Source organism: Sylvia atricapilla, chromosome 26 (assembly GCF_009819655.1).
Source record: "Sylvia atricapilla isolate bSylAtr1 chromosome 26, bSylAtr1.pri, whole genome shotgun sequence".
NCBI lineage: Eukaryota > Metazoa > Chordata > Aves > Passeriformes > Sylviidae > Sylvia > Sylvia atricapilla.
The window spans coordinates 1,086,826-1,100,033 of record NC_089165.1 but is presented as its reverse complement, the minus strand read 5'-3'; the positions used below and the strand labels follow the sequence as shown (position 1 = coordinate 1,100,033).

The following is a 13,208-nucleotide window of genomic DNA, read 5'->3' as shown; positions in this document are numbered from 1 at the left end:
CGTAGGGCTGTGCCCTTTGAGGACTTTGGCTGAGCTGCTCCAGTCCCCCCCTGCCCCAGATCTGCTGTGGGATGAATCAAAGCAAAGCTCCTGAACTCATCAGATGGTTTGGATTGGGACCTCAAAGCCCATCCAGTTCCACCCCTGCCATGGGCAGGGACACCTTCCACTGTCCCAGGCTTCTCCAAGACCCCTCCAACCTGGCCTTGGGCACTGCCAGGGATCCAGGGGCAGCCACAGCTGCTCTGGGCATCTCAGGGCCTCCCCGCCCTCACAGCCAAGAGTTCCTTCCCAATATCCCATCCATCCCTGCCCTCTGGCAGTGGGAAGCTGTTCCCTGTGTCCTGTCCCTCCACATGCTTGAAAGGTCAGTTGAGTGAAGCAGTTGCTGCTCTGTTGCCATGGGAAAGGTGATCAAACACTGCTGAAGTTTGAGGTTTGAAGTTTAAGCTGTGCAGGGTTGGGGGCAGCCATGGTAAGGATGTGGGGCCATGGACTGACCAAGCCCTTCTCTTCAACCCCTTTCCTGCCCCACAGGTGTATCCATCCAACTCAGGTGATGACTACAGCAGGGATCCAGCTGGATATACTCCCTCGAAACCTCCCAGCACTGTGTATCCTGGAGCCTTTTATATGACAGGTGAATTATTCCCAGCCCTGTGATCCACAAGGCAGGCAGAGCAGGAGCAGCCTTGCCCATTATGGGCCATGGGAGGGATTGCACATCTGGAGGGAGCTCACAGCAAGAGTGCATGAGGCGCAATGCAGCCCCAAAATCATCAAATACCCTAAGTGAGAAGGGACCCACAAGAATCATCAGTGCAGCCCTGCACAGACACCCAACAGTCCACCCTGAGCATCCCTGAGAGCCTTGTCCAAACCCTCCTGGAGCTCTGGCACCTTGGGGCCGGGACCATTCCCTGGGGAGCCTGGGCAGTGCCCCAGCACCCTCGGGGGGAAGAACCTTTCCCTGAGCTCCAGCCCAGCCCTGGCACAGCTCCAGCCCTTCCTGGGCTCCTGTCCCTGTCCCAGGGAGTTTGTCCTGATTTGCCCAGCAAGTGATGCTCAGCACAGGCAGGATGTGATGGGGACAGCCCCAGCCCCTCAGCCAGGGCTGACTTGTCCCCCACCCAGGGCCTGAGGGTGCGTGCCACTGTCCCTGCCTCACTCAGCTATGGGTTCCTTGCAGATGGACTTCATAACTCGCCAGACCTGTGGAGTTCCCCGGGTGCCATGAGCCAGTCGAGTTACGGTGCCATGCTGGGCAGCTCCTCATCCCCACTCCCACAGTCCAGTGGCTTCAACAGTTTACATCAGCATGAACGCATGGTAACGTGTCCCCATGGCTGTGTCACCTCCCTGTCACCTTCTCCCCTGGCTGTGGGCTTGGGCCACCTGGATCCTGCCCCAGCTGCTGAACCCCACAGCTTTTCCAGGGTCCCTCTCCCCCTTCTCTCCTTCCCTGCCAGAACTACCAGCTGCATTCAGGAGAGGTGAACGGTGGACTCCCCTCTGTGTCCGGCTTCTCTTCAGCCTCCACAGCGTACGGAGTGTCCAGTCACACGCCCCCGATCAGCGGCACAGACAACATGATGGGTATGAGCAGTCACCAGGGTGACCCCGAGCTCCATGGCCAGGCACAGGCTCACCTGGAAAACCAAGGCAAACCTGGTGCCTGACACATCCAACACACACAGACACCTTTGGTACCTCGTGCCTGAAGTCCCTTCCTGGGGAAGAGGCACAGTGAGGTTCTTGCTGCTGGAGCACTTGGGTGCTGGTCTGGGGGTTTACGCCTCGTGGGGCGAGTCTGGGAGGAGCCCGGGAGTTCTGGCATTGTCTCCTGGAAGTGCTGTGGGTTAGATAAGTTGTGGGATGGATTCACACCTGTGTGAAGCTGCTCCCCTAGATCCAGAACAGGAATGTTTGTGCTGGGTTTGGATGCCACGTTAACTGCAGGGTGCTTTGACTCTCTGATCCTGCTGAACCTGTTACAAAACTTGTTACTAAAACGAGCTCCTGTTCTCCAGGAAATGAGGATCCTGACACAGATTTGTAGAAAAAAACTTTCTTTTTCTATGGAGAAGCAAGTTTGGGATTCATAGAATGAAAGTATCATTAAGGTTGGAAGAGACCTGTGGAGTTATCCAGTGCATTGGTGGTTGTTGGGGTTTGAGATGCCCCATGGCAATGGCTGTGCTGCAGCAGAGATGTCTGACTGCTGTTGGTGGCACTGCACCTCCAGCCCAGAGCTTGGACAGATGTCCCTGCAGCCCCTTGACAGCTTCCAGGGGAAGGTGCCCCACATGGGAGCTGCTGGACAAACATTTAATTTTCAAGCAAAGCACTAAAAGCAGAAAATTTCCACCCCAGAGCAGGTGACCCCAAAGAAGGTCTTGTAGGTTACTGTGTCCTGCTGGGGTCGGGGGCCTTGGCAGTGGCATCTGTGTCCTCTCTTGGCAGGTAACAGAGGAACCACAGCCGGGAGCTCCGGAGACGCACTTGGGAAGGCTCTGGCCTCGGTAAGAGTTTGGGGTAGTCCTGACCCACTCCCAGTCCTGCTGCTGCAGGGACCCTTTACCCAGCAGGGAATGTGCACACATCTGGTGAATGCAGCCCAAATCCACAGCAGCCTCTGAGGGAGGGTTTTCCCCTCTCCCTGTGCTGTCATCTCAGTCCTGGCACCTTTTGGTGGATGGGGAAACTAAGGTACTGATAGGGAAACCGAGGCACCACGAGTTGTGGTGGTCCTGCAGCCCCATTACCTGCTCTGTGCCCTCACAGACTGGTTCTGCTTTGCCAGGACCACCCTACACAGACCTTGTGGCACGACTTGCAGGTGCCAGTAGTCCTTGCCCTGTGTTTGCTGGTTCAAACTGGAGGGCATTGGTCTCGCTGGGTTACCAGAGAGTTGCCTCTGTCCCGTTCAGTGATCTTTGCATGGTGGTAGAGGGGTGCTGACAGTGCACCCTACAGCAATTCCTGAGAGCTCCTGCTTCCTCCTGAGAGGGGACCTGAAGAGCAGAGGCTGCGCTCAGGGGTGCTGACAGTGGGCACAGAGAGACTCTGAGGTTAATGGAGGAACTGGAGGGAACTGGGCTCAGTCTTTGTGCTGGCTGTGGATTTGGGAAGGGAGCTCCCAGCAGGTGGAGAGTGCCACTGGGAGGGCGCAGCTAGCTCAGGGTGGCACTGCTAACTGTCCCCCTTCTGTCCCTACAGATTTACTCCCCTGACCACTCTAGCAATAACTTCTCCTCCAACCCCTCCACCCCGGTCGGGTCCCCGCAGGGCCTTGCAGGTGAGTGACAATGTAAAGGGTAAGGGGGGCCAGGTTTGCTTTGGGGAGCTCCCAGGCAGAAAATTTCCCAGGTCAGCCCTAAACACTCAGCCCAGGGCTCGCAGCAACCCTGGGACCTTCTCCTGTCCTTCCTGACCCTGTCTCTGAGCATCTCATCTCAGAGAGGCTGTGGCTGGATTTGTCTCCCATGGGAAAAGCACAGTGGAAACTGGGAAACAGCCAAGTGGTTAAAACCCATGTTCAGCACCTGCAGAAAGCCCATTCCCTGGTCCCCTCGTGCAGGACAGGAGTGCTGCTGTGCCCAGCAGAGCTGGTGCCCAGGCTCCCTGTGGCCCTGAGGTCACAGCGAGTCACTGAGGCCAGGACCATTTGCACACCTCTCGAGGTCGGAAGGGCTGAGCCAGCGCAGAGCTCGTAGTGCCACGCAGTGCCACAGTGTCCATGCAGTGCCACACAGCTCTGTGGTGGCCCATGAGGTGTCAAACAGTGTCGTGGTGGCCTGTGCACTGCCGTGGGGACTTGTGTGGGGCTGTGGTGGCCCATGCAGAGCATGTGGTGCCACAGTGGTGCTGTGCAGTGCCATGGTGGCCCTTGCGGTGCTGTGGTGGCCCACGCAGTCCCATGAGGTGCCACAGTGCCTGTGCAGTGCCGGGTGGTGCTGCTGTGGCCCGAGCCGTGCCGAGCAGCGCTGTGCGTGGCCGGTGGCCGGTGCGGTGCCGCGGTGTCCCAGCTTCCAGCCCCATCTAGTGGCCGCCGTGGCCATGGCCGGTCCCCAACTCTGCGTTTGTCCCCAGGCTCGTCGCAGTGGCCGCGGGCGGGTGGAGCGGGTGCCTTATCTCCCAGCTACGAAGGGAGCCTCCACACTTTGGTGAGTGGCACCAAAAATTCCAGCATCTCCTTTTCTCTCTTATCCCTCAGGGCTTGGTGGTGAAGGGTTTTTGGGTGATGCCCTCTGCCCTAAATGCCTGAAATCAGCTGTTTGGTCAGGGATGGGTATTTGGGTGGCAGCAGCTGAGCAGAGCCAAGTGCTACATCTCTGACTTGGAGTCCCCTCGCAGCCTGGCACCCTACCCCTGCCCCTGGCCCAGGCCTATTCTGGGGTCTGGCCCAGGCTAAGGGATTCCTGGCAGGTTTCTGCCTCCCTGCCCTGAGCAGTTCCACTCGTGACCCATCATGCCTTTGGGGAATGGCACTGGCTGAGGGCGGGTTATTCTCCCCATCCCTGCCCTGTGGCACCTGAGTCCAGGATTGCCACTAGCCATTCTGTAGTGCAGAGCAGCAGGGGGCAGCTGGCTTTATGGGACTGCAATCATGGAATCGGATTGGCATCATGGAAAGGTTTGGGGTGGAAGGGATCTTAAAGCTCATACAGTTCCACCCACTGCCATGGGTAGAGATACCTTCTGCTAGACCAGAGTGCTCCAAGCCCCATCCAACCTTGGACACTTCCAGGGATGGGGCACTTAACACAGACCTGTCTCTGTCCTGCCCTTCCAGCAAAACAAAATGGAAGACAGGTTGGATGAAGCCATCCATGTGCTGAGGAACCACGCTGTGGGCCAGACCTCTGCCATGGCCAGCAACCACGGAGACATGCACGGGCTGCTGGGCTCAGCACCACCACACAGTGCCACTGTGGGCAGCCTGGGCCAGGCCTTCCCCGCCTCAGTCATGGCCCTGGGGAACAGGCACCCAAGTCTGGTGAGTGTGGGAGCGTTGTGGCAGCTGGCAGGGACAAGCTGGGGACACGTGTCATGCGCGGGGTGCCCTGGCATTCAGAGGGACATGGTGGTGCAAGAACAGCTGAGTGTGGTCCATCTTGGAAGAGGTGTTAGCAGCGTTACATGGGTGACAGGCACAGAAGTCACTTCCCATGTTCCTGCAAGGGAGAGTTGAGTCACAGAATCCCAGAGTGGTTTGGGTTGGAGGGACCTCAGAGCTCATCTTGTTCCACCTCCTGCCACAGGCAGGGACACCTTCCCCTATCCCAGGGTGCTCCAAGCCCTGTCCAGCCTGGTTTGAACACTTCCAGGGATCCAGGGGCAGCCACAGCTGCTCTGGGGACATCGAGTCCACCCTTGGCACGAGCTCTGTGTGCTCTTCCCTTGTGCTCCTTCTCAGGGCATGCAGAGGTGGTGAGAGAGCTGCTCTTCTTTCCCTGCAAGATGATTGGAAATCCCTCAAAACAACTTCAAGGCATCACTGGGATATGCAGGGAGGAGAAGAGGGATCCAGTGGGTACAGGAGTGCCAGGTGTCACCAGGAATTCCCTGCTCTGAATGGTTTGTGCAGCCACATGCACAGTGCTGGCGTGTAAGGGCTCATTCCAGCTCCAGGGAGTGTGATGAATCCAGGGCACCGTGGGCACGTGGATGCTGGGATCCTGTGCTGGGTCACCTGGCTCTCCCCTTGTCTAGAGGTTGGTGACCACAGCAGCGTGTTTTTGGCAGAGCTGCTTGCCTGCTGCAGCAAACAGTGACACATCTCCAGTCCCCAGAGAACCAGTTGTGATCCCCTTCCAGGCTTCCTGGATTCTGCTCCTGAGCAGGGAATGAGACTTGTTCTCTGTAGGCTGCTGCCAGCTGGGGAGCCAGCAGGGCTGGCTGTGTCCTGTCAGTCCCCAGCCTGTGTGTCACAGCCTTGGGGCTGTGGGCTCAGAAGGGGCCCTCACTCTTTGCCTCCAGCTTGTTTGGAGCCAAGTTCATGTTGCTGGGATGTCCCTTGCTCTGGTGGCACTGCAGGGATTAGGAAACAGCGGTGCTCAATGGACACAGGATGTGTCCTCTCTGGTGTGCTGACCTTGCACCAGGCACAAAGGCACTTTTCCTCGAGGCAAGGGACAGCAGTGACAGGGGCTCTGGGCTGCCCCAGCTCCTGTTCAGAGCAGGAAGCTGCAGTGTCCCCAGCATGGTCCCAGAGAGCTGGTGCTGGAGCAGGCTGCCTCTTCCCTCCCACACTCCAGAGTTCAGGTGTGGGAGTGTGAGGGGAGCACACAGCTGTGCCTCAGCCTGGAGCCCTGGGGACGTCCTTGGGTGACTGCCCAGGTGAGTGTCCCCACTGGCCATGACACATTCCCCCCTAAGGCTTGCTCTGCTCCTTGTGCTGCAGGTGGGAGGAGGCCACCCTGAAGATGGGCTGTCCAGCAACCCCAGCTTGCTCCACAACCATGTCACACTTCCATCACAGCCCAGCTCCCTCCCGGACCTCAGCAGGCAGCAGGACACATACAGTGGTAAGGCAGCTCTGCTGGGGTGCAGGATGGGTCTCACCTGTGCAAGGGTTCACCTGTGTTGGGGGTTCACCTACTGTGGAGTGTGGAGAGTCACCTGTGGGGCTTGGGTCCAGGCCTGTGCAGCAGCAGCCTGGGAGGAAATGGATGTCTCTTCAAGGCTGGTGCTTCCTTGCAGCATTCAAAGAGCAGTTTCTACTTGGAGCCTTTTCCAGTAGTTTCACAAAGTCCCAGAATGGTCTGGCTTGGAAGGGATCTTAAAGCTCATCTCCTACCACCCCCTCCCATGGGCAGGTTCACCTTCCACTATCCCAGCCCGTTGTTGCAAGCCTCCTCCAACCTGGCCTGGAACAGTTCCAGGGTTCCAGAGGCAGCCACAGCTGCTCTGGGCACCCTGTGCCAGGGCCACCCCACCCTCCCAGGGAACAATTCTTTCCCAATATTCCATCTAACCCTACGTGTTTGATCTGTATTTTCTTGTCCCCCCTGCTAGGTGTGGGTGTGCAGTTCACAGTGCTCTGCTGTGTAGGTTGGGTTCCCAAACTGGAGGGTCTGGGAAGTAAGAGGGAGAACGGGAAGTGTCAGCAGGGCAGAACCAGCACCCCCCCATCCTCCATTGTGGAGCAGCAATGCAGAACGAGTTTGGGATGCCACCGCAGGAACAGGGCCTGGGAAACCCTCAGCCTCCTGTATGGACCAGGCCCCTCAAACTCTGCATGTGGCTCTGCTCTCTCTGCAGGCTTGTCTGGGGGGCTGGGGCGGAGCAGCGTCTCCTCAGGAACGAGCGAAATAAAGAGAGAAGAGAAGGAGGATGAAGAGAACACATCAGTGGCAGATAACTCAGAAGAGGAGAAGAAAGAGCTGAAACCCTCCAGGAATAGAACAAGGTGCTCTTTGAACAGGTCTCTCCCTCCAATTTCTCTGCTCCCAGGCCAGGGGTGTTTGGGCTGGGGTCCAGCTGCCAGGATCCCCCAGGCACTGGGCTTGGCCTGGTTTGGCCTGTGGTCATCCTGCAGCACAGGCCCCCCCAGCCCCTTCCCAACTGGAGCCTGGTGTGGTCTCACACAGCCTCAGCTCCTGCTACTGCCCCCAGGGGGAAAGGCCCCTGCCACCCTCCTGCTGGCTCCTGTCTCTGTGGCCTCAGGGTGTCCTCATGCTCCTAAACCAGAGGGATGCACCTTATCCCCCACCTGCCTGTCTGGGCACCTGGGGCCCTGCAGGAAAGGAGCAAGTGCTCAGCCCCAGTCAGACATGGTTTGACCCCTTTCCTGCCTTGGAGCATCTCTGCTTTGGGCTCCTGTATCCTCTGTCACATCCAGCCAGAGGAGTGGAGGTAGCTCAGGTAGAGTCCTTCATCGTGTTGGCTGCTCTGCTGCCTTGCCACCAGCTTGGTGACCTCACCAGGGTGATGGTGCCTAGAGAAGCAGCACCAGCCCCACTCCTGCCCTGAAGGCAGAGGGCTACATCTTCCCAAATTCCAGCTGGAGATTCCAGTGTTGGCCTTCACCTTGTCTAGGTCACCCTGCACTCCCCCAGCAACAAGCTCAGGCCTTAATCACATTGTGGTTTCTTTCTTTGCTGTTTAAAAACGAAACAGAAAAGACGCAGAAGAAGAGTCTTAACTGCTTCTCTCCGAAGCCCCTGTGTGTCCCTGAATGTGGCACAGGCCAGCAGGTGCTGGCAGGGCACATGGGGGGCTCGGCATCTTGGTGCGTCACCGTGTGTTTCTTGTCTGTGAGTTGACCAGTGCTGAGAGTGCACACGAGGAATGTCCCTGTCTCGTTCTTATTTTAAACCATTAGTCAAGATGAGGATGAGGAGGACGATCTTCTTCCCCCAGAGCAAAAAGCCGAGAGAGAGAGAGAAAGGAGGGTCGCCAATAATGCCCGTGAGCGCCTGCGGGTTCGTGACATCAACGAGGCCTTTAAAGAGCTCGGACGCATGTGCCAACTGCACCTAAACAGCGAAAAACCGCAGACCAAACTGCTAATCCTACACCAGGCCGTATCAGTCATACTGAACCTGGAGCAACAAGTTAGAGGTCAGTGAGGGTCCCGGAGTGGTGATATTTTACGTATCTGATCGGCACGGGGCTGTCTGTCTGTCTGTCTCTTGTGACGTGCTGTGGTGCCTCGCACTGTCTCTCTCCCCTGTGGCCTTGGGGATCAACCCAAGGCTGTCAGTGTCTTTTTATTTTTATTTTTTTGCCTTTTTTGCATCCATCCCTGCTGTTCTCTCCTTTGTCCCCTGCTGCCACTGCGTGTGCTGCATGCCAGTCCCTGTGGGGACATCTGTGCCATCCTGCTTCCCCGCAGCCAGGAGTGCTCAGTGCTTGGTCAGCAAAGTGACAGAAACCCCACTAGAAACTCTCCCAGAGGGGTCCAGCTCTGCCATCTCCAAGGGCTGCTCTGAGCACAGAGCCCATTCCTGGCCCCTCTGTGCCTGATGGGGGCTCTGTGCTCCTGTCCCCGCAGTGTGGCACTTGGCAAAGCCTTTGCACCACGAGAGATGTGCAAGGGCAGCAGGATGCCATGGGCTGAGCAGCCATCGCTGCCTGCACTCGCTGGTGTCAGACACAGGCTGGGAACACTGTGCATTGTGAGCCTGGAGCTGCCAGCAGGCGCCTGCAGGCTCTGCCCCTCCCCGGGACACCCTCAGGGCACTCTCGCTGCCTTCCACACACGTGTGCATCGTGGTGTGTGTGCACAATGCCAGGGAGGGAAGCGAGGGGTGGCTGCTTTGTCCTGCATCCCGCAGTGCATGCTCCCGCTCCTGCCCCGCCTGCAGTGCGGGGTGCCGGGCAAGATAACCCCTTTCTCTCTGCAGAGCTGTGGTAACACGCGTCGGGGGCTGTGCCTGGCTGTGCTCCTCTCTGCTGGCCTTGCTGTGCCTTGATGTTGGAGTCCTTTGTGCCTCTCTTCAGTTTGTAATTTTTTGCCTTTCATAACATGTATATTTTTTCCTGTCTTCTTTTTTAATTTCCCCTTCCTTTTGATTTTTTTTTTTTTATTTCGAGTTTTTATTTTTTGGTTCTGTTCTTTCCAATCTCCTACAGACATGCCCCAGCCGTGACCTCTCGGTGGTCCCACTCTACCTTGTACTTGCTGCTCAAGGATCCCAGGCAGGACCAAGGGTGGGGCAGGGCTTAGGCAGAGTTGGCACCATGTTCACTTTGGTCTCCCACGCTTGTCCCTTTTTAAACCCTTCCTGGAGGCAGCCAGGGAAGTGGCTGAGCCCTGCAGCCTCCCTCAGCAGTTAGTGTAGACAGGCAGCGTCCCCTCTGTGGGTTTGTGCTGCTTTCCAGGAGAGAATCCCTCCCTCACATCCCCTCTGGCAGCACTACCATGGGCATGGAGCCATCAGGTCCCTGTGTGCCCAGGGGGTTGCCAGGATCCTCCCACTGCCACAGCAGCTACAGCAAGGGAAAGGAGGAGACTGATGAGTTTTAGGCTGGTTGGTGACCCCCAGGGGCACAAGACAGCCAAAGCAACCCATCCTCACACAATGCAAGCTGCCACTATGTGCTGGTGATGGGAGCACGGCTCTGTCCTGCTCCCATCTGTGACATCCAGGCCTTGTCCCTGCTGGGGGAGCCACCAGCTAGGACTGGCCACCAGCAAAGACCTACAGCCACCACCCTGTGCTGCAGGAAGGATCTGGGATCCTGCATGGGGGGCACAGGATGGCCCTGTCTCCCCACCTGTCCTGGGCGTGTGGAGAGAAGGTGGCAGTGCCAGCTGGGGCAGCCAGGAGGGGACACAGACAGGGACAAGGCAGTGAGGAGAGGGTGCAGCAGGGACAGTGGGCAGTGTGTCCACTGACTCTGTCCCACACAGGCAGTGCTTGCCTGAGGGACCCCGGCTCCCCCTTCACTTGGCCATGCACTGTCCAGAGACTCTCCAAGAAAGCTCTGACTCTGCGGCTCCTCTTTGCTAAAGGCTTGTCCCCACGTGGCTCCCCAGGAGCCCAAGGCCACAGGCTGTCCCAGTGTCAGGTCTCACCCAAGAACCCTCCTCATATAGGTGTCTTCCTGCAAGAAGTTTTGCTCTGGGGGAGAAGGTCGTCTGGGCTTAAATTGGTGCTTTCAAGGGGATGGGCAAGGCCACGGTTCAAGATGCTGCCAGCACAACTTTGCTTCCCCCCATCCCTGCCTGTGTCAGGCATCCACGGGGTGCTGTCAGCAGTGGGGCCTCTCTCAGAGCTTCTGACTGTGTGTGAGAAAGAAAATCACCCCTTCTGGCACGCTTTTGGCTGTGTGGAAAAACGAGATTCAGTGTCTGCATCTGAGTCTGATCCTCAGAGCAGCCCAGGCTCCTGCTCCCAATGCTGCCGTGGCCCCTAAGAGGGTGCCAGGCCAAGCTGCTCCTGCTGCTGCAGCACCACTGCTCCAAACACCAGCACTGGGAGCTGCAGCTGGAATTTGGGAAGGAAATCTTTAAAGGAAGGATTTGCTTCCTGCCAAAAATCTTTCCTTGGGGGACAAACCTGATGGTTTTGGCAGAGACCCTCCCCCACTCTTTGAGTTTTCAGTTGAAAACAAACAGGAAGGCAAAATTTTGCAGAGGGTCGAGGTTGGTGGGTGATGCTGCATCAGTGCCCACCCTTGCCCCCAGTGGCCCCTCCAGCCCCCTGGGCACCTGGCCCTGTGCTGGCAGCACCTTCCCTGGGCTCACAGAGCTGACACAGCCTGGGCTGCTCTGCGAAGCACCCGGAGGAATTGGCTTTGCAAAGTGAGGCCATTTGGGCCATTTGCAGTGGACACCCGGAGCACTTCCAGCATGGCAACATAGAGCCCCCCTCGGTGGCACCCCCTGACTAACCCCTGTGGTGCTATGAACCCAGCAGTACAGACGAGGCCTTGTCACTGGAGGACAAAGATCTGAGGGACCGGGAGAGGAGAATGGCCAATAACGCCAGGGAGAGGGTGCGTGTGCGGGACATTAACGAGGCCTTTAAAGAACTGGGACGCATGTGCCAGATGCACTTAAAAACGGACAAAGCACAGACCAAACTGATCATCCTACAGCAAGCGGTGCAGGTCATTCTGGGCCTGGAGCAGCAAGTACGAGGTATGGTACCACGGGCAGGTGCATTTTGGGGCCTGTCTCTCCCCCTGTCTCTGCATGCTCACGCTTCTCTGTCCTGACTCCTGCTTTCAGTGTGAGGTGTGTGTTTGCAGCACTAGCAGCACCTCTAGGTGCTGAACATGCCCCAGCCCTGGCCCGGGGTGGATTTGAGGCTCCTCTCTCTCTCCACTCATGCTTAACATAATTTGGCACCTGGATCCCATTAAGCAACTTTGGAAAATTCAGTCCTCAACTCTGAGTGCTGGCTGAGGCACTCAAGGGTTCATGTAACAAGCACATTGAGATGCCCTGGCACAGGGTGCCCAGAGCAGCTGTGGCTGCCCCTGGATCCCTGGCAGTGTCCAAGGCCAGGCTGGACAGGGCTTGCAGCAACCAGGGATAGTGGAAGGTGTCCCTGTCCATGGCAGGGGATGGTGGTAACAAGATGGCCTTTAACATTCCTTCCAACCAAACCATTCCATGATTCCATGTTTAAGTGGGGCCTGGCAGATTCCTGCAGGCAGCAGCGAGTGCTGCACAGAGCTCATCTCCTCACACGGGCCTGCCTGCAACTGTCCCTCTGGGATGCTGCTGCCAGGGGTGATGCTGTTGCCCAGACTGAGGTTGCTCTCCTCCCTTGCTGTTTTGGGCACAGAGCGCAATCTGAACCCAAAAGCGGCCTGCTTGAAGCGTCGGGAAGAGGAGAAAGTGTCCGGAGTGGTGGGAGACCCCCAGATGACACTGTCAGCTTCACATCCTGGTCTAGGAGATGGTCACAACCCTGTCGGGCACATGTAAAGGTACTGCTCCCCACCTTTGATCCCACATCCCAGGTTGGGTCCAGCCCTCTTCCCACACGCTGCTCTGCCCTGTCTGGTCAGCCCCACTCCCTCAGCACCAGCCTTGGCCCTGCTTCATTTCCCTGAAATCAATGACCTGCATGTGTGCGAGGCCTGGCACAGGGCGCCCAGAGCAGCTGTGGCTGCCCCATCCCTGCAAGTGTCCAAGGCCAGGCTGGAGGGGCTTGGAGCAACCTGAGATAGTGGAAGGTGTCCCTGCCCATGGCTGGGGCTGGAATAAGATGAACTTTAATCTTCAAACCCAAGCCATTCCATTTTTCTCTCTGTGTGTCACATGCCCCACGGACATCCAAAGGCTCTGGCCCACAGCAGAGTGCAGCCCCACAGCTGGGAGGGGGGGGTTCAGAGGTCTCTGAGTGGGCTCAGCTCTGCTCTGCACCTCCCAGTCCTGCCCCAGTTGGCTACTGGAAACCAGCAATTCCTTTTCCCTGTGGCTCTATGAGAGGGGATGGGCAAGTCCCAGAAATGCCAAGTGAGTCAGAGAAGGTGAAAAACCCCTGGTGAGGCTGTGGCAGGCACAGACTCCGATGGGCTGTCCCCATTTTTAAGGGAACCTAGGAGCATCTGAGCAGTGCAGAGATGGTGGGGGGTTGAGCACATCCAGGAGTGGTAGGTCAGGAGCTGATCCTGTGGAGTGCATGGAGATGACACGGTCCCTTGGTGTCCCCTGCCCCAGGGGGTGCCTGGGGGTGGCAAAGCTCAGCTGCAGCCCTGCAGGGATGAGCTGCAGGAGTTTGGGACCCGTTGTGCAAGGA

General features: G+C 57.7%; 1 protein-coding gene across 13 annotated transcripts in view; it reads left to right on the top strand.

Moving 5' to 3' along the window:
• The window catches only part of TCF3 (transcription factor 3), an 83,624-nt gene that overhangs the window by 63,975 nt on the left and 6,441 nt on the right, over positions 1-13,208 (top strand). For 4 of the 13 annotated variants that reach the window (XR_010745410.1, XM_066336114.1, XM_066336104.1 and 1 more), the window contains 11 exons: positions 538-640; positions 1,190-1,329; positions 1,470-1,596; positions 2,464-2,522; positions 3,220-3,298; positions 4,093-4,166; positions 4,796-4,999; positions 6,407-6,530; positions 7,267-7,429; positions 8,330-8,568; positions 12,249-12,393. Coding sequence is in view for 12 of the 13 variants with exons in the window: in XM_066336114.1 (XP_066192211.1) it covers positions 538-640; positions 1,190-1,329; positions 1,470-1,596; positions 2,464-2,522; positions 3,220-3,298; positions 4,093-4,166; positions 4,796-4,999; positions 6,407-6,530; positions 7,267-7,429; positions 8,330-8,568; positions 12,249-12,391 (1,455 nt within the window). In the remaining variant the exon portion in view is untranslated. Of the gene's footprint in view, positions 1-537; positions 641-1,189; positions 1,330-1,469; positions 1,597-2,463; positions 2,523-3,219; positions 3,299-4,092; positions 4,167-4,795; positions 5,000-6,406; positions 6,531-7,266; positions 7,430-8,329; positions 8,569-11,369; positions 11,597-12,248; positions 12,394-13,208 lie in introns of those variants that run through there. The other 9 variants (XM_066336110.1, XM_066336116.1, XM_066336107.1 and 6 more) reach the window with 7 other exon arrangements.